Below are 21,514 nucleotides of genomic sequence, written 5' to 3' on the forward strand. Positions count from 1 at the left end.
TGCTCAAACTTTCACAGTTGTATGAACTTAATGTTTAAATGATCTTCAAATACGGAACTTTTGCTGCCGCAAGTTTCTGCAAAATAATGGCTTTTCTTTTAATAATATATAGTCCCAAATGTTTTGTGCATTTTCCTATAACAACGTGGTGAAATTCGTTCAAGCTTTCACAATTTAATGACCTTAATGTGAAGATGATCGGACTCGAAAGAACAGACTGTGGACTGCCATTAGTTTTTAATTGCCCTTGGAATTCTGAGAAAACCGGGCTGAAAATATATGAGCGTACCGTCCCAGATAAGGGACGAAAGTTTCCGCTGGGACTGTTCTTTCCTTTAGAATCGTCTTCCTTTAAATGAAAAATACCAAAATGCGAAAAGTGTCGACCCTGATTAGCCTGTGCGGACTGCACAAACTAATCTGGGACGATACTGGTCGCACATACATTCAACCCTGTTTTCCCTAACCACGGCTTGTATGTTTTATCAATTTCGTATACATTTTGTAATAGAAAATCCAATGGACCCCGAATATTATATAATACATGTGGTTGAATTCATATGAGTGTAATGGTAAAGCAAAACTATAGCTCAGATTGCATGTATTTCTTTGCTATCGAACCCTCTACAGTATTTAATCATAACTCAGCATATAGGTCTTACAGATTTATCAAAAGTACATTTTGCCTTGTGTGAAAACTTTGTCAAATAATTAAATAAAATAAACAAATAAAATAATATTTATTAAGATCACAAATAATTCATACTACGTGTCATATTGGAAACAAACTGCCTATGGGGCGTAACCGTTTGATTGATTAACTCGATGTTTTATTGCAGTTATATTGTCAAGTATAGCATATGCACACAAGTAATAATAAAAAACGTTGTAAATAAATGCGCGTGAGCAAAAATGCAAAACAGTTTTTTTTTTAATGACGTCCAATCTCGATGATGACGTAACACATTACGCGTTGTATGCCGGTGGGGGGACAGGCTCCCCTTTTGTCCCATACGCTGGACCAGGAGCAACGGCACCTGGTGGAGGGTAGCCGGCATACGCGGTTTCTGAAAAATATCGAGAAGCAAATGAACATTTTATACGATATGGGACATTTTTCAACGTCTTATATCTTCGTCGGAAATGCTAAGCATTTTATGAACACAATTTGTATTAAATAAAATCTGAATGATGCGTATTGATAGGACAAAAGAATTAATTGCTGTCACGTTTTTATATTGTTCAATATACGTGCCTTTTTTTTTTTTTTTTTTTTTCGCTAATTGCCCTTTTAAACAAATATGAGACACTGTGGATCCGCGCCCGAGCACGACACACACTTGTTTCACGTTTACTATGGCAAATACTTTGTTTTTTTATTATGATTATGTTTCATGCATCAGAACTACAAAAAGAAGTTCTACACAATGATTTTCGCTCTGAAAACACTGGGTAAACGCATGCGCAGTTTGCATACGCAAATCAGGAACGACACTTTCCGCTTTGATTGTAGTTTTCGTTTGAATGAAGTCGCTTCTGAGCGAAAATCATGTTTAGGCGGAATGTGACGTCCCTGATTCTGTGCCGACACGTAAAGCTCGGCCCATGTAGTGTTCCGAGGCCACTTGACCACTTACGGTTAGTGTTGACGACGACGACGTTGACAGCTCCGCCGGGACCAATGCTAGGAACCACTGCCTTGTTGATCTGACTCGGCATGGCGGCGCGGTTTTCTGCGAAAATAAACACTGTGGCTATATAGATACACTTTGATACTGGCAAGTAACACATGCGACTATATATATACACTTGAATACAGGCGATTAACACACGAGACTTACTAGAAACACTTGAATACCGGCAATTAACGCATGTGATTATATAGATACACTTGAATACCGACAATGAACGCACGTTACTCTATAGATACACTTGAATACCGGTAATGAACACACGTGACTATATAGATACACTTGAATACCGACAACGAGCGCATGTTACTCTATAGATACACTTGAATACCGGTAATGAACACACGTGACTATATAGATACACTTGAATACCGACAACGAGCGCATGTTACTCTATAGATACACGTGAATACCGGCAATGAACACATGTGACTCTATGAATACGCTTAAATACCGACAATGAACACCTGTGACTATAGATACACTTGAATACCGACGACTAACACACGTGACTATATAGATACACTTGAATACAGGCGATGAACACATGCAACTTTATAGGTACACTTGAATACCGACAATGAATGCGTGTTACGTTACTCTATAGATACACTTAAATACTGGCAATATACACATATGACTATATAGATACACTTTAATACCGTCAATGAACAGATCTGACTATATAAATACCCTTGAATACGGATATGAACACACGTGACTATATAGAGTCACTTGAATACCAGAAATGAACACATATGACTATATACATACCCTTGAATACCGGCTATGAACATATGTGACTATATAGATACACTTGAATACCTACCATGACCATGACTACAAAGATACACTTCCATATCGGCAATCAACATAATTGACTTTATAGATACACTAGAATACAGGCCATCAATACAAATGACTTTATAGATACACTTTATAGATACACTAGAATACTGGAAAATAGATATCGTTCGTTTTCACATACCCATTCTTGGACCTAAGTATTAGACTTAGAACAAATAAACAATATTCAACTTCAGAAACGAAAAACGACAAACGTCCGGAAAATATCTTCCCCTCGTGCATGCAATCCTTTTTACGTATTTTTTTGTATTCAATTCGAGTGAACTCGGATTCTGAATATTATTTTGAATAAGGTAACAGCAAATTGAAATCATGTACATCGGAATTAACACTGAATGTTTTAAAATTTCAAAAATGTATTCTGGAAGCTTTTTTTAACGGGGCGGAGCATTTTTGCTGGCTAAATTCTGCTTAAGATTGGTAAGGTCCGCGATTTAAAAAATTTAACTTCGAATTCCGTTTTTGCAAATTGTCTTTTGTTTGCGTTTATTAAGTGTGTATGCTGTGTTTAGAAATACCGATGTCCCCGATACAACATCTAATGTATTTGCAAACAGGCATTCGACATTAACAAAACGCAATTCTCAAAAGGCATTTCGCAATTCACAAAACACAATAAACAAAACGAAAACAGATTAAATAGCGTATTGGCTTTGTATGAGTATACTAAACAATACTGTCAATTTGAACAAGCTGATTTTGCGTCAGTGACAACGAGTAAACATTAAAGAATCGTCATTACGATCGATATCTAAAGCCGAACAAAGGCACTTTGTAATAGGATATACCGATATGAAACGGTCTACTTTTGGGACAAAAATGTCTGATATACGCTTTAAACAGCCAAAACCAAATCCGCGGTTAAGCAGAGAATGATTATGTCTATGTACCATAACGTGGCTTGTCTTTTGTACTTAAACTTAACTCAAAAATGTTTACCTAAAACACTTCAATCTATTATAGGTACCTCAAACTATTAAAGCTTATGGGTGCGTTTTGAAATTGCAGAAAGAAAGAGTATTTGTAATTTTCATTTCAATAGCATTCAGAGACAACGCGCTTTGTCAGGGACTTAAACAATAATGGCTGCATAGGTCCGTAGTTTTGCTAGCGAAAAAAACAAACAACAACAACTAAGATTACGCAATTATTGCAAATCCCCGATACAACTAAAGATATACCACTTTGAAGTGAAAAAAAAACTTTTATCGGAAAAAAACAACAACAAAGATTACATAGTCATCTACACTCACCGGAACCCCTGTAGATCATCGTTATCTGAGCGTTCGGCTGGCAGCACCCGACCATGGCGTAAACCGGAAGCTTGTCAAGGGGGAAGCGGAGCGGGGCGCCATAGTAGGCGAAGTCGGTGCCGAACCCAACCGTGCCGCTGTCGCAGTCAACGTACATGTAAAATCTGAAAACATGCCATGTATATGAAAGGCCTAGATGTATTACCGATGCGAAGCTTTACGCTGTTATGGCACGCTGTATTAAACCACAAAATGCTATATCAAGTTGTAAGTAATAACTATCGAGTATAAAATATCTGAAAAATACTGCTGAAATTGAAATCAGTAGTTTCTGGTCCTATGTTTAGGTCAGTATCCGAAACGCATTTGGTAATTGTTTCTTATGGTGATTATTAATTCACGAACATCGACATATTGAACGTTTTCTTGGTCAAAAGTATTGTTAAGCTTTTTTCAATATCATGCATAAATTCTTTGCTGAATAATAGACATTTTTAGTTGTGAGCGTTAGCGAGCAACTTATGTAGAGGCAGTTTTGCAAGTTAGTCTGCTGTTAGCTACGTTATTAACGATAACTTCAAGTCAGTCTGCTGTTAGCTACGCTAGGAACGATAACCACTGCCTGTGACAACTTCAGTGCCATTAGCGCTTTGATGTTAAATAGTGTCACTGTTATCAAACTGTGTTAAGTCTTTGCAACTGTCAAATTTATAAGTATGCGCAATAATACGACAAAGTTAATCCCTCAATATGCAAAATGTATCAGAGAGCATAAACTACATCAAACCCTTCCTGCTTGAGTTTCATTTCAGAGTTAGTATACAGTTTTCACAATACATGTATCTGCATATACTCGTTAAATGTATTACAACAATGATCCTGGTACCGGTAAACTTACTTATCGGGTACAAGCCCGGCCCTTGGGCACGTCGTCAGCAGCCTGTGAGTTATGGACGGCCTTCTTGCGAACGATGTCGAGGCCCCAGGACTTGGGGTTGCTGCCTACAAGGGAGTCCTTGGGTTTCACAAACATGGGCGCGCTCTCGGTCCCTACCCCCGCGGTAGCGTGCGTGCCACGCCCAACGGTTGGCCAGTAGATCTCGAACACATGTTTACCCTTGGATAACGCTTAAAAATGGTTGTAAATGTATGTTATGCTATGAAGCAAAACTATTGTTATATTATGCAAAACATGATATATTGTAACTCTGCTTCAGTGCTGCGCTTTAATATATTTTATCGAAAAATTTGTGTTTGAAAGCAAAATTTAACTTTTTGTCAATAAAAAATATCAGCACTGTAATATAAATGCATGAATGTTCAGTAACTTAATGACTATGACTTAATGATTATGCAAAAGAAAAAAGTGCAAACCGATGTACTTACGAGCTCCCCACCGGGCGCCGTCGGTCTCGAAAGTACCCTTCCGGTGTCGATGCACGCAGTTCTGGTTGATGATGTTCATGCCGTCTGAGCAACCAAGGATACCCGTGTCAAGGGCGGGGTCGGGACTGATTGACTGAATCCACACTGGGGAGGGGTTTCCTGTGGAACGAGAATGACTAGGTTGAATTAAGCATACAGTAAATATAGATGTTGATATTTTTAATGTTGGTATTATTTCTTATTAACAAATGACCCCAAGGAGGAAACAGGAATAAAAAAGTACAATACGCGATTTTGACCCTTTACGATTTGCAGTCAAGCCTATGCTAAATGCTGCACATAACTAGAAGACGAATTTGCTAATTGTATTACATATTTATTGCAACATTGTGCCTGTAAACTAGTGATAATTAAGTAGTCAATTACATTTTAGATGCACTTGTCCTTACAAATGTGTGGCAAATTTGTTGGCGTTTATATCAGTATGCGTTAATGTCTGCAGAAATAACATGCTATATATTTAAATAACACTTACATATACGTGTATAAATTGAACTCATCGCGTTTGTTTTTTAAAATAAGCATAATAAATGTGATTCCATGCTGAAATCCCACTGCACTGAAAGGCTCGCGATGACTCATGTCGACGTCTTGCGCATCAAATATACATTCGAATAATTCAATGATGTGTGACTTATCCTGTGTAATTGCAAACCTCTCTTGGCTCTAGTGCACACAGCGCTTGTCTTCTGCTTATTTGAAGAACGAAGGCGGCTATAGGCTCGTACTGACTCATGACCATGTTTAACGGGTATAACAAACATATTACTTTTTTAGTGTTGTGTAACCTACCCTGTCCAACTGCACCTCCCCTAGGTCCCGGCGCACACAGCGCCAGCAGGGCTATCATGCTGATAAGGAGAACAACGGCGCTGATAGCCTCGTACTGGCTCATGGAGGCGTCCAGGGCGTCTTGGGCGCGTGACATCCTGGTAGCAATGAACGACAATCATATTAAATCTTTGGAACGAGTACGATTCAAACATTTTGGAAGACTATCATATATATCACCATATAATAGGTTATATATGTACCTATTACGACTTGATGATCCGACGCACATTTTTATTTGACTATTAAACCCAATGGCGTTGAACATAAACATGAAATTTTACAATCAAGATATATAATATATTTAGCCCCTATCCAACGGAATAAGAAACTTAGATTCGACTTTATGAATGAAATTTGGCTATTTAACAATAATAAGTTCAAGCTGTTAAAGCAAGTCTGAGAGATCTAACTTAACCCATTCATGCCTAGCGTCCTGAAAAAAAGGACATTGCAAACAGCGTAGACCCAGATGAGACGCCGCATGATGCGGCGTCTCATCTGGGTCTGCGCTGTTTGCTTAAATGAATTTCTTTATGAAATATTCTAATTATTGAAATAATATACTTGACACCCCTAATTTTGGAAATAAATTGATCCAATTTAGAAGGATGGGAAAGTCCACTGGGCATAAAAGGGTTAAAAGGTCAAAAATGAAGGGCTAGTAAAATGTCGTTAAAGAAAGAGAATACAAGTTCAGAAGTTGTTGCAGAAAATCAACGAAATTGGAATAAAATGAGACTCGTTCTGAGAAAATGGGGCTTAATGTATGTGCGTGAAGTGTCATCCCAGATTAGCCTGTGCAGTCCGCATAGGCTAATCAGGGACGACATCTTTCCGTGTTTATGGAATTTTAGTTTTAAAGAAGTCTATTCTACACGAAAATCAAGTTAAGGACAGAAAGTATCGTCCCTGATAGAATGTGCGGACTGCACAGGCTAATCTGGGACGACACTTTACGCACATGCATTAAACCCAGTTTTCTCAGAACGCGACTCAAATACAAGTATAAATACGCTTTGCTTGTAAAGTGGAACACTTAATTACAAACATAAACATGTGTTTACACTTTTGGAAAAGTATCCCTTTTATATAAAGATTTGTTCGTACGATACACAGACATAAGTTTTTGTTCTTCAACAAATACAGGTAAACGCGTCGGTATTTGCGTAACTTTTATCGTTATAAACTTGATTTTAATGAATACAATTATACAGTACGTATATTAAATCAACATTTCTGGTTTGCATTTCATGTATATGTTTAAAATTGATACAATTAAATGTTGATATTGAAATCGTATAAGCGATCGATGGTTCAGGGATATAGGCGACTAGAGTGTTCTTACAAATTCACTCCAGAGACATGACCATATCGGTATATACATGTAGGTATGTTTTAAACCACTTAGGTACGTTTTTTTCCAAGGCTATGAAATCATTACAAACTATTCACGTATGTTGTTTTTCGTAATGCTTTATAGTTGTATCAATTTTGAATGCAGATTATTCATAAACGAAGCTGTATTTTCGGAATTCCGTGTGATAACACGCTCTTTTATTTTTGTGATCTGTGACAAAACTTTGGCAAATTATTTCGACAATCTGTGAACAAATCCCTTTAAAAAGGAGTGAATTTATTAGATTTGCAGCGAGAAAAAGCAGTTAATGTGCTACATGTACATACTGAAACAAAATATGGAAGATTTTTGTTGGATTCGGTGGACTATCAATTTTAATTCACGAGTGATCATAGAATTAAAATCGATTCTCCACTAAATCCAACAAATTTTCTTTTTCTTTTATGCCTTTTTAACCCTTTATTTACATTGTAAAAGGGTTTTACTGAAGAATTTCGCTGTAATAAAGACGTCATTTCGTTTAAAAAAATGACGTCATTTTACTGTAAAACATTTTGAACCGTTTGAAACAGTGAATTATCAGTTTTAACCCACTGATATTTCTCTATGAACCACCGGAAAGCATAAAATAAATGTAGATGTTATAAATAAGGTAAACAAAAGTTATTTGTTTTCACTAACAAAGCCCAAAATATAAAAAAGGTTGGGTGGCCAAATATCTTATATCATAACCTTGTTTTGCTATTCCTATTTTATTTCCCGCCTTTAAAATGAATTTCACCGACATACATGTTTCAATTGTAGGTATGAAATAATCGTCTTTACATCTGAAAGTTAATTATGAGAATGTAATCTTAAATCGCAAAATGATTCAAAACTCAAACTGGAATACAGACAAAAATAGTTAAGAGTTAGCCCCAAAATAAGAAGAAAGGTCGGTTCAGTGGAAACAAACAACTTTGTCATTTCGACTAAAGAAACACATTTACCCAGTGGTTACACTCTTATGACATTCTTTTGGGGTTTGCAAACCCCGTTACCTTACAAAATGGTCAGCGTGGTTGGATAAATTGTAAATTTCAATGCATAGAATATTCCCATTACTTACTTTTTGCATGCACATATTAACACATTATTTTGCAAAACAAAATTTTTGAATTCTGCATAAATATTTACTTTAAAACCGTCTTAATGATGCATTAGATTTATTGTCTTATCAATGACCATGGTATAAGTGTAATTTGAAAACTATACTTAGCTGACAAAAATTCATAACAAATATACACAAATGATATACATCTTAATCCAATAGTCATTTTTTCATAGTCGTTAAGCAATTAATGTTTCCAAAACATGTACCTCAGTAAGCCATTGAACATAATTATGTTATTATTTGCAATTACCACAAGGTTAAATAAAACATTTAAACCAAAGCCAAACGCTATCAACCAAATTCGATTGAGCAAGTCAAAATTCATATTCATGAAAACATTTTTCGATTAATGTATTTGTGTGTTTGTAATATTCTTTCTTGTGTTTTTATTGTGTTTTAATTTATTTAAAACCAAATCAGCCATTAGGACCAGTATGACTTCAAGAAATGTCAGTAAATCCCATTGGTTAATGTATGCATATGTTTCCTGAAAATATGAGTTTTCATTACATCTTTTTCAAACAAGCAAACAATACTTATACATTTCATTTGTTTTTTATCAGAACATAAAGTATTGGATTGCACATAGAAATACTGATCAGATTTCCGCATAAACATCCAATTAGTAAGTAATAGATAATAAATAAAGCTAATAAATAGCAGTTGAGAATATATTTCACCTTGCTTAGTGTAAAGTTTATTGGTATGTATTACAACGCATCTGTTTTTATAAAAAGACTAATTTCAGCTTAGAATTGCTCGTGAAAAAAAGGCTTAAATGTTGCAATTATGTTTTGCTCACTTTGTCACATTTACAATAGATTATAATAAGGATGTGAATAAGTAATCGGAAACAAAATGCAGAAACTTATGTCGTAGTCTGCGTATTTTTAGATATGAGTTCCATAGTATTTGCCATCATTATCACCACAATTTTGGATAACCAAATGGTAGTTTCATTCAAATAATTTTTGGTGATGAGCAATGTGATGTTGGTAAGAAAAGTATATGGCTCATATTGGTTTGTACTTATTATTAACTAGATTTCTAAAAACACTTACCTATGTATTTTAATTTGTTCTAATTGTATAGCAAATGCCGGAGTGAATTCTTTAAATATAAATAAGGCTAGCTCCGAAGAATGCTGTTTATACTTTACATAAATAGAAACACATGTTAAAAACATGGGTCAATATCTGCATTTGAATACTGGTTAACTGGTTATACGAATATATGAAAGTAAAATGCTCTTACCCTTCGGCACCTATTTAACATAAAGTACATCATATTTATGAGTTAATAATTGTGTTAAACAGAATAAAGATTATGTGTTTGCACTTATGATTCGTTTCTTTTCATTAATGCAATCATATATTAATAAACGTGTGTTCGTTACAAGCAGTTATATCTGAGATCGTGAAAGCAACTGATTGTGCTTGCATATAAACAAATGAATAAGATTGCTGATATGAAAATTACATTTACAATGCGATAGCTCGCAGACCTCGAATACAACTATTTTACTTGTACAATAAAGCAGGATTGCATAAATTAGACGTGCTATGTGAAAAGGGGGTTTAATGCATGTGCGTAAAGTGTCGTTCCAGATTAGCATGTGCTGTCCGCACAGGCTAATCAGAGACGACACTTTCCGCCTAAACTGGATTTTTGCTAAGAAGACATTGAAACGAAACATATCATAAAAGCGGAAAGTGTCTTCCCTTATTAGCCTGTGGGACTGCACATGTTAATCTAGGACGACACTCAACGCACATGCAGTAAACCCCCTTTTCACAGAGCGAGGCTTTATTTTATCTCCAGTTTCATCATACTTATCCAGTCTCAAAGTACAAGCTTCAAATATTGCTTCCTCGCACGATATTTGTACCGTGGTATTCAATAAATAAAGGACATATAATGTAATAATAATATTGACTTACCATGATATAATCCGATCAATAGAAAAACACTTAATATGTACCCCATAGTTGTTCCTGTTTTGCTATCTACACATTAAAGTGAAAAACAATACCCTGTATGACCTAAAGATGTCCAAAAGTGATCGATTGCAAGTACTAGCCTATCATTTTGAAATAATTGAGCATACATTCATATTGTTATTTGTTTGTAAAGCGTCCATAACAACGACTGCGTTCAAGTTTGTAGCAGTATTGATCTATTGCACAAATATGTATATAGAGGGATGAGCGCATGTGCAATGTATCGCGGTAGTGTTTGTAACGCGGGTATAATATTGGCGACCTGCGATTGATTTTATGGATTTGAAGTGTAAAGAGGTATATTTCGAAAGGCTGCGTTATCCATGTGTGATGTTGTGATGTGTAGCGATTTGTATACAAATTATAAAGTTTTACGATGTAGACGTCAGCGAGAATATACGAAACTGCATCTGTTTTTTTTTAATGCCAATGGTCATTTATATGTCAATATTTATGTCAGAATTATGATATTTTTACACGTTTATTATTTGCCGGGTCCTACTATGACATACTTAACAGCTGAACACACACGATACAAACGTGATCGTACAATAATCAGTGTTTTAACCCTTTGCATGCTGGGAAATTTGTCGCATGTTAAAATGTCGTCTGCTGAATTTCTAAAATTAGCATTTTCTTCGATTTTTTTTCAAAGAATACTATCAGAATAGCAAACAGTTTGGATCCTGATGAGACGCCACGTTCTGTGGCGTCTCATCTGGATCCAAACTGTTTGCAAAGGCCTTCAAAATTCGGTTCCCGCACTGAAAGAGTTAATAAATAAAACATTATGAAATCACTGGACATTATACAAAACGTGAGTTATGCAACAAATTAATACCACACAATATTAATGACACATAACATTGTCTTGAAACATGTATTGCCATACCTTTGGTTGCAAACACGAAGCACTTAAAGAAGCACATTTATGTAATAAATATCTGTGGTTTGACATTGGTATACATGTATTTCATAGGTGTATTTTACATTCAGTCCTGATTCAATTGGTTATATCAGAATCATTCAAACAATCTGACGAAAAAGAAATTTTGAAAAATAAATTAGTTTATCTTTTTGAGATGTTTGGACACGGACGCACACAATTACTTATTACGAGCTACGGAAAATTACCTTTTCTATAGGTAAATAGAGACGCGCTCTTGGAAAACCCGTCTTAATACATGTGCGTAATACAAGTATCGTCTCCGATTAGCCTGTGTAGTCCGCATGGGCTTGTTATGGACGACACGTTCAGATCTATAGAATATTCGTTTAAATGAAGTATCTTCTACACGAAAATCCAGTTAAAGCGAAATTCGTAGTCTCTGCGGAATGCAAAGGCTAATCTGGGACGATACTTTACCCACATGCATAGAGCCCAGTTATCCCAGGTAGCGGGTGAATATTATTGCTTACCCTTTGCATGCTGGGAAATTTGTCGTCTGCTAAAATGTCGTCTGCTGAATTTCTAAAATTAGCATTTTCTTCGATTTTTTTCAAAGAATACTATCAGAATAGCAAACAGTTTGGATCCAGATGAGACGCCACGTTCTGTGGCGTCTCATCTGGATCCAAACTGTTTGCAAAGGCCTTCAAAATTCGGTTCCCGCACTGAAAGAGTTAAACTTTATAGATCGATGTATTGGACTCAACGTTTCGCATGTTATGTCATGTTATGTCAGTATAATGATAAATATACAGATTATTGACGAAACTAAGTGAAGACTCCCTAACACTGACCGGTAATCGGGTTGTGTTTGACGCGCAATTTAAAGGCCGTGATAAAAACTAAATCCTTGTTAGGTTAAAAAATTTGAAGATTAAAAAATTCGTATCGATTATTTCACGGATAGGCACACATGTTAACGTTAAGGATTAAAAAATAAACACACATTTAAAGCACAAAACTTGCATATGCATAAAACATTGACACATCGCTCATCAGGATTAAAAACACAATTTGTAGCAGGTGACAAAAAAGCCTAGGTCAACCGTTTTGCTCAGTTAACAGATTATATTTATTAAATTATGGTTCAATTAACTTGTCCATACATACACAAGGGCATTCCGGGGAATATTAAATTTAGCTTATCTGTTTATTTGGCGACAGTTTAATATGCAGCTGCTAAAAGTGTCATAATAAAACATCTGCACTGATCCGTAATAGTAAAACAATTTAATTATGAATCACAAGAACTTCATTATCATTCCCTTGTGATGTCCATTTTCAGCGTTGAGTTTATAGTTAATGCATAGTATCATTGTAATTGACCGGCCTTCCGTTTCTGAAGTAGTGTCCAGTGCGGGCTTGTTTGTAGATTGATATTCCATACTAATGCTTCAGAGGCTGTGGCTAAAAACAAAAGGAAATAAGGCGTTATAAAACTATACACGTGTATGCAGCTCTGTGCCAGCAATCGGTTATAATATAGCTCGTCATGAGAAAACTGGGCCTAAGCCTGTGCAGATTTCACACGCTCATGAGGGATGACACTTAATGCACACACATTTAGCTCAATCTCATTGTTTGCCAAGAATTGTAAAGTTTACAATTAAAGATATTATTGCAAAATATATAATGCAAGAAATTCAACTCTGAAGTTCAAAAGCTTATAAAGTGCATATGTTTCTTACCAGCATTTCTACCAACAGTGGGTTGACTGCAGCAGCATTAGGGGCTAGTCTCCCGCCTGAAATTAATCGAGCAGGTATTTATTGAGGCTGTCAGAGATTAACATTAACATAATTATGAACAGTGTCCAATCAGAGACAGTGCTGTAAGTATAATGAACTTTTAGTTGTACTGTAAGATCGAAAAGCCCCATCATAAATACTGCGAAGCATAAGAAGAAATCGATCCATAAATGTCGGCATCAGTCAGAAAATATTCCGGAACCCCCTTTTGCAAGCGCAAATAAGAGCGTTCGACCGTACAGTGCAGCTAATATATCTTAACTTAAACGCGATAACATAATTTTCTGAATGAATGAAAAAACCAACAGTTGTTTCTTATATTTACTGGTGTCTGCACACTTCTTAACACGTGTAATTTCGACTTACTGTTTGTCGGTGTCAATAACCAACGACGTTCAGAAGGTACATGTACCGTGCGTCTGTTTCAAGTAACAATACGTGAACAAGGTGAACAATAAGCACTCTCACCGGTTCCTCTGTAGATCATGCTGACCTGCGCCCCCTGAGCGATTAGGCCCATCATGGGGTACACCGGAAGTGCTGTTTTCGGGAAGCTGATGCTGGAACCCCAGTAAACCCTGTCCGTACCGAAGGCGATGGAGCCGCTGTCACAGTCCACGAACATGAAGAACCTGCGAAGTGACAGACAGACATTTATTTCAAGACTTGCACATAGTACATCTTGCAAAATTAAGCAAAATCGACGAAGACGAATGCGATATTGATGATGAAGGAGAAAGAAATACATATGAGCCTTGTTCTGAGAAAACTGGGCTTAATTTGTGTGCGTAAAATGTCATCCCAGATTAGCCTGTGCAGTCCGCACAGGCTAATCAGGGACGACACTTTCCGCCTAAACTTGATTTTCGGTAAGGAGGGACTTCCTTGAAACTTTAATTACCAAAAAAAGGCGGAAAGTGTCGGCCCTGATTAGCCTGTGCGGACTGCAAAGGCTAATCTGGGACGACACTTTACGAACATGCATTATGCCCAGCTTTCCCAGAACGCGACTCAATAATTAATATATACTTACTTGATAGGCACAGATTTTCCTCTCGGGTAGGTGCAGAGGATCTCTCCCTTGTGGAGAGCCTTACACTTGGAGATGTCCAGTCCCCACGAGTGTCGGTTACACCCCACCAGCGAGTCGCGCGGTTTCACGAAAAGTGGAGCCTCTTTCGTGCCCACGCCAACGCTTGCGCACGCATCCCGAAACCGAATCGGCCACGTGATCTCGAATACGTGCTTCCCTTTGGAGAGGGCTGAAATGCGATATTAAGCTTTATGATAAAAGTATATAAGTCATTTTACAATATCTTTGGGCGTCAATTATTCCTCAATATGTTCGTTGTTATTCCGAAAACGCTTAATCCTGTAAATAATATCGTTTAATGTCCCGCTTATATTAAGGCATTTGATTTATTCACATGTGCTCACAAAATTACACTTATGTGTAAAACAAAATATAACTCAAAACCTTAATAAAGGACTGAAACATAATGTTCATGTATTGTAAGTTAACTGTACTTATAGATTTAACTGCCTTTAGACAATTATAGTTTATATATAAACTTTAAGTTTCATATTATAATTAACATATTTTTTTTCGATGATACCCTTTCATATCAACGGATTAACGAGTATATACATTTTTAAGAACAAATATTTATACATTCTTTCTGCATCATAACATGTTGGGTGATATAAGTATATATTTCACTTCTATCTTAATATTCACCACGCAATACATCACAAAGTTTTTAATAAAGTTACTAATAAACTAAAGAGCTTACCACAACCCCACTGGGCCCCGTCCGCCTCAAAGTGTCCTTTACGATGCCTGAACACAGTGTTATGGTCAACGACAGTCAGGCCATCCGAAATACCCTGTATTCCGGCGTCTAGAGCGGGGTCCGGCTGGATCGTCATGACCCAGGGTGGCATCGGGTCACCTGGGTAATGAAGGAGATCATTGTCGGTAGTATTCGTGCATTTCGGTGATATATTTGGTATTTGGGAGACGAATAATACAAGTCTCGTTCTGGTTGAACTGGGCTTAACGCATATGCGTACATTGGTGTCTCATATTAGCCTGTGCAATTCGCACAGGCTAGTCAGCGACGACACTTACCGCAGTAACGGAATCTGTCGTTTACAAGAGGTCTTTTTAACGAAAATCCAGTAAAGGCTGAAAGTTGTTCCTGATTAGCCTGTGCGGACTGCACACGATAATCTGGGACGCAACTTTACGAGCCTGTGCGGACTGCACACGATAATCTGGGACACAACTTTACGCATATGGATTAAGAAATTGTTCTAAAAACACGACTTTTAAAAAAATATGTGATATTTGTATGTAACGAAGTATTTTCAAAAAGAAAACGGATGCATGTTGTATTCCCCATATATACTGTACTTTGGAAACTCGCTTGCAGCTTGCTATCTGAATACACACATGAATGGCACTAAAGGGCGTCTCCTGTATCTAAAATAACCTATGTGAACCCATTTAAGATTTAATCTTTTGCAAATAATATAATTGTACTACATCAGTGCAAGATCCTTCCCCAACACGGACTCCAACCTCCGCGGTGAGATATGACTGGTAAGAGCATAGCTAGATCAAATCCCTGCTTTCAAAACCAACACGTGATGATAGCCTAGCCACGCCGTACAATAATTATGCTAAACGTATGCACATTGTACGTTACTAAAACCTTTACAAGTACGGAACTGTTTTACGAATATTTTGTCCAATGCAACCATGAACAAAAGCGTAAATGATATAATATGATGACAAATCGGCATGTTGCAATGTTGAATTTAACGTCAAAGATGTAATTTTCTATGTGTTTTATTTTCAGATCACCTACCAGGCTGCACCGTCTCTGCGCACAACATGACGAGTATCGCCATAGCGACGATCAACATGACCCCACCCACTGCCTCTATGCCGGACACTGACTCCTCCCCCGAGTGCTGTACTGGGGCCCTGATACAGAGAACACAGAGATGTTGTAGCTAGCGACTTAACTATACAAACGTAGGTCCCTGTTATAGCTCACCAACATAAACCTGCCATATGCCTTCATGAATACATGTACATATGTTTAAGGACCTGTATAATGAAAACATTAGTTGGTTTTAATTTATTCAAGATAAATATATGAAAAACTGCCCAAATTTCTCACTATATGGATGCAATTATACTCGTGAAACACGTGCATAAACTGAACCGAGTATCATTGTAATACGCAATTAACGCGCGTAATAAACTGAACCGAGTACCCTTGATATACGCAATTTATGCGTGTAATGCGTGCTTTTATAGTTCAGATATACCCGATAAATATTGGCGTGCAAAATATAAAAAAAGAACTGTCATTACGAAAATATTGCCGTGTTGAGCATAATATTACATTATAAAATCCACAGAGAATAGTTTGGTACGTAAATATATTGTCATGAACAGCTGCATCGTCATAAGAAAGATTTCATTTAAATAGTAATTCCTTAACCCATTTATGCCTAGTGTCTAGAAAAAAGCCTTGGCTAACAGCGTAGACCCTGATGTGACGCCGAATGATGCGGCGTCTCATCAGGGTCTGCGCTGTTTGCTTTAAGGAATTTCTGTAAGTAATAATCTTAAGATAGAAATACATATACTAGACATCCCTAATTTTGGAAATAAATTGATCTAACTAAGAAGGATGGGAGAGTCCAATAGGCATAAATGGATTAACCCTTAAAGCGCTGGAGCTGAATTTTAAAGGCCTTTGCAAACAGTTTGGATCCAGATGAGACGCCACAGAACGTGGCGTCTCATCTGGATCCAAACTGTTTGCTATTCTGATAGTATTCTTTGAAAAAAATTGAAGAAAATGCTAATTTTAGAAATTCAGCAGACGACATTTTAGCAGAAGACAAATTTCCCAGCATGCAAAGGGTTAAGCTATGCCAAGTGGCGAATAGTCAAGGAGTCTGACACTGCACAACAGCACCGCACGTAGCACATACAGACGCAAAAGCATAACTCATTGATAGCATTCTTACAACACAATAATATATAGGTATAAGTAATTACATAAACAATGAAGAAAACTGATTGGGCATCTAACTAACCGCTTGGAAATCGACAAAATATGTATGATTAAATATAATGTCGTCGCGTCTCTTTTAAGCTAATAAGATTCTTCAAAACTCAACATATCATTAACAAAGTCACTCAGCAAAAACAAACTTACCCATCGACGCCTGAAACGGAGAAACATGGTATAAGAGAGTCTTGTATAAGAGAGCTGATCCAATATAATGTAATCAATATAACTAAATTTTTATTATTATTACTTTATCATTGAAATTTGATAAGTATTATAACGATTTTTATTATTTATGTATTTGTTAGATTATTTCTTACCCGCTATCAAAAGCATAAAACCAATAACAAAATACCACATCTTAATTTCTTCTAAGACTAAGAAAATAAGAACAAAATTCAAACAATATATAACCTAACAACTCGGTGCAATAGGCGAACCGTGAGTAAGAAATATAAAAGATCAATTAGGGCGACATAGCAAATCTATTGTCTTGTTTAAATGATCTCTTTTCAATAAGACTAAGTGATTGATCTCGATTTTCATGATACTGGTGACACTCGGCCGGGTATTGCTTGAGGAAAAAATCGCAAAGGTCAGCGTTTAATAACCATTTTAATACACCATAAGTTAAGATTTTTTAAACATTTTTTATTTTGTCCTTTTTATTGTCTATTCAACGTAAAGGCCCGACAATGCACAAATTGTGTAAAAAGACAACTCGCACTTACCACACAATTCTAATTTAAGAGTTGACTCCCTTTTCGTAATCACTGAAAGGCGTAGTAATATTAACGCTCGATAGGTAATTGTCGGGTACGTTTAAGTATACTTGCCGTACTCGGGGTACAAGTTTACTTAAGAGTACCCGGGTTACATGTTAGTAGTACCTGAGCCGACAATTACCAATCGAGCAATATTAACAGGGTGCAGAATCAACGGGGTTTTCAGTGGACTACACACGGGCTGAAAAAAATGTAAACACACCGTTAGAAACTGTATCTTTATTTTTAAATATCTCAAGTTATTGGAAAACATTTGCAAAAAGTTTCTAGCATAAAAAACACTTTTACTTGCAGTTTGGGCCGATATCTTAAGGTATAAGAATAAATCCTTGAATACATCTGAAATCGGTGACAAAATTTCACGTTGCATGCAGCATAACCGTGCAGTACACACCGATTTTTTAACAAGAACAGGCTTTTTAAATAAAGTTATTGTTATGTATTTCACATTGCCACATGCAACATAAAAATCTGTCTTTTATGCACTAGTTGTTATTCTTAAGAAAATTTGTTTTAAAAAGTTTTTTGAAAAAAAGCACCACTTACCGGTGTGTTTACAAGCATTAACATTAAATTGGGAGTCACGTGATCCTGTACCCTGGTAAACTGAATTGTTAAAATAGGACACAACAAATATGAAGCTAAATATGTGTGACTGAATAGTTGCAGGGTGAAACTTAGTAATGAAAGATATCAAGATAATGTAATATAAAAATGAAATACATTTTATATTGTTTTCTTAGACGATACACAAACGCAAATTGCCACACAGTCGTTTCTTATGTATGGGTTCATCTTTCCCTTAAAGTAATTTAGCATAAATAATTTATGATGATGACATTCATGACTCCGACAATGGTGGCGATGCTGATTATTATGACGGTATGATGATAATGCCGGTCGTGATGATCATTACGCTCATGATAATAATGATGATTACGATGGTGAGAAGTCATGATGACATTGTCTGAAAATTAAAAAGTGGACTTTATATTATATCATAATACGCCAATACATGCACTCTATCTTTGTGAACTATTTGTTTTAATACTAAATGCAAGATATAAGGTTTATCTTAACTGCATGTGTGTTTATTTTATGTAATGCTGTCCGATGGTTTATAGAGAAATATCAATGAATTAGAACTGATATTTAGCTGTTTCAAACAAAATAACAGCGAAACTTATCGATAATTGTCATTGTTTGACCGGAACTATTTAAAGATATCTTCGGTTTCCAGATTGTAATCCCCCCACCCCCCCCAATGTTACCAAGGGCGATTACTCTGCATTGAATGTTTATAAAACATACAGACAAGTTTCCCTTGAAAATAAATGTAATAACATTTCGGGACGCCCAACGGGGAACGATATTGTCCGGAATGGCAAAAAAAACACAAAAAACAATCATTTGTAAGCATAAAATAAAAAGATTTTGTTTTGGATTTGGTGGAATATCGATTTAAACTCACTCGTGATCTTAAAAAATATTTCCACTCATGGCTGTGCTACTCGTGAAAATATCATTTTCTATGATCACTCGTGAATTAAAATCGATATTCCACCAAATCCAAAAAATATCCTAGTGTAATGCACCTTAATACAAGTTTACAAATAAACGTTGTCATTTTTTTCTAGAATGTTCCAGTTAAGTGTAAAAGTTAACTTTCGTATACACATTGCAACTATCAGCTTACAGCACACAAAGCGATACCTATTAAAAGCCAATATAAATTTGGCGACATGTCAACCCAAGAAAATATGTTTCGTTGGCTTTATTTGACGGAATCTTGCCAAAATGTTTAAAACAATAAATAATAATTAAATAATCTTGTCTAAACTATTTCGGAATACGTTGACGTATTTACACTAGCTATATTTATAAACAACCCGCAGTGGTCGAGTACCGCACTTACTAGGTCCTGATATGGACTATCAAATAACGCTCCGGAAACTTTCCATTCATGTCAAAGATCTATCAATAAACAGTCGATAGATCTGTGATTAATGCATGGTTAGTATCTTATTTTCGGTTTGTTTACAATGGTGGAGTAGCTTTAAGGTTGCCAACAACTAGTGATGATGAAATCGTAAGTACTTGGGCGGAAATCAGGACCACATTTGACGATAAAGAAACGGCCAGTGGCGCCTGTAAATTTATTAAACAGTTGTCCTTGGTTGGTGGTCACTATACCGGAAAGGTGGGGTTCACTCGGGTACTCAGGCTAACCCCTTCTCTACCCACAACAGCACAAAGCCATAACAACATTGAAACACATGCAGTAATCAAAGCGCTGAAGGTACTGAAGTTGTTCGCTGTTGTCGTCCTTGATTAGCTTGTGCGCATTGCACAGGCTAATTAGTGTGCACAGGCTAATCTTATTTGACGCGAATTAAGCCCCGTTTTCCCTGAAAGCAGCAAATATGTACAGATGATAAACACTAGACTGACCAATGTCGTCTTACAAGCCGGTATATACACTCATTGCCAGAGCAGAATCATTTGTCGTCTGCAGCAGAAGACAGGCAGCGGTAATCGTCCCTGGCAGAGTGAGTTGCGGTTCTTACCGTAGCTTAGGCTTCTACGCACATACTGATTTGCAAAATATGCTCTGTAAATTTAGTCGGCCGCAAACGCGACCAACTAAAAACGAATTAACTTGAATTGCAGCAATAATTCAAATTTCGCCCTTACTTTGTGAGTCTATTTAATAGACCAATGCTACCGCTGTTGCTATTTTTTAAATATCACGTGACGCGTCGAATTTAAGAACGTGGCTGAACGTGTATAGATCTTTGGCGGAGCATATCGATGATTATAAACCAGATGAATTTTATTAATTTCATTCGGGATTTTCATGAGCACTGACACTGGTTACAATTACGGCAAACATATGCATACATGGATGTGTTGTTTAGTCAATAAATTGATGAGGGCTTATGAAATAAACATTTTCACACCCAAGTCATATTTCAAAGCCATAGCATATAGTACCACTAGTGTATACGTGTATATACATTCTATTTAATCTTGATTCAAATTCAAGATACACATTGTCATCATTTTACAAAAGGTTATTATATAACTTAAATTCTCAAAGGTATGTTTGTTTGTCTTTACTATTTTTCACGAACGATCGAACGTGTAAAATGTGTGTTGACTCAATCATAAGAAAAAGCAATAGAAAATGAAAAGCACAGGATAAATGTTGTGTCATTTTTCGTTAAACTTTTATTAATGTTCTTTTACAGTGAAATACAATATTGAAGAATTCCACATCATGTCATAAATCTCTCTCGTGTGTGTGTGTGTGTGTGTGTGTGTGTGTGTGTGT

The 21,514-nt window shown here is 36.3% G+C and overlaps 2 protein-coding genes across 2 annotated transcripts; both read right to left on the reverse strand.

The window, feature by feature from the left end:
• Nucleotides 1-727: 727 nt before the first annotated feature.
• LOC127860893 (protein gustavus-like) lies at nucleotides 728-6,213 on the reverse strand. The gene is made up of 6 exons (XM_052399199.1): nucleotides 6,050-6,213; nucleotides 5,198-5,356; nucleotides 4,712-4,939; nucleotides 3,812-4,003; nucleotides 1,638-1,733; nucleotides 728-1,067 (listed from the first exon to the last, which is right to left on the reverse strand). Exons 1-6 carry the CDS (start codon nucleotides 6,183-6,185, stop codon nucleotides 967-969), a joined length of 912 nt encoding a protein of 303 aa, XP_052255159.1. The 5' UTR covers nucleotides 6,186-6,213; the 3' UTR covers nucleotides 728-966.
• A 5,988-nt stretch (nucleotides 6,214-12,201) lies between these two features.
• Nucleotides 12,202-16,402, reverse strand: LOC127860612 (protein gustavus-like). The gene is made up of 6 exons (XM_052398819.1): nucleotides 16,172-16,402; nucleotides 15,092-15,250; nucleotides 14,332-14,560; nucleotides 13,767-13,930; nucleotides 13,239-13,294; nucleotides 12,202-12,957 (listed from the first exon to the last, which is right to left on the reverse strand). Exons 1-6 carry the CDS (start codon nucleotides 16,227-16,229, stop codon nucleotides 12,937-12,939), a joined length of 687 nt encoding a protein of 228 aa, XP_052254779.1. The 5' UTR covers nucleotides 16,230-16,402; the 3' UTR covers nucleotides 12,202-12,936.
• Between the last annotated feature and the right edge of the window lie 5,112 nt (nucleotides 16,403-21,514).

Source organism: Dreissena polymorpha, chromosome 15 (assembly GCF_020536995.1).
Source record: "Dreissena polymorpha isolate Duluth1 chromosome 15, UMN_Dpol_1.0, whole genome shotgun sequence".
Classification (NCBI taxonomy): Eukaryota; Metazoa; Mollusca; class Bivalvia; order Myida; family Dreissenidae; genus Dreissena; species Dreissena polymorpha.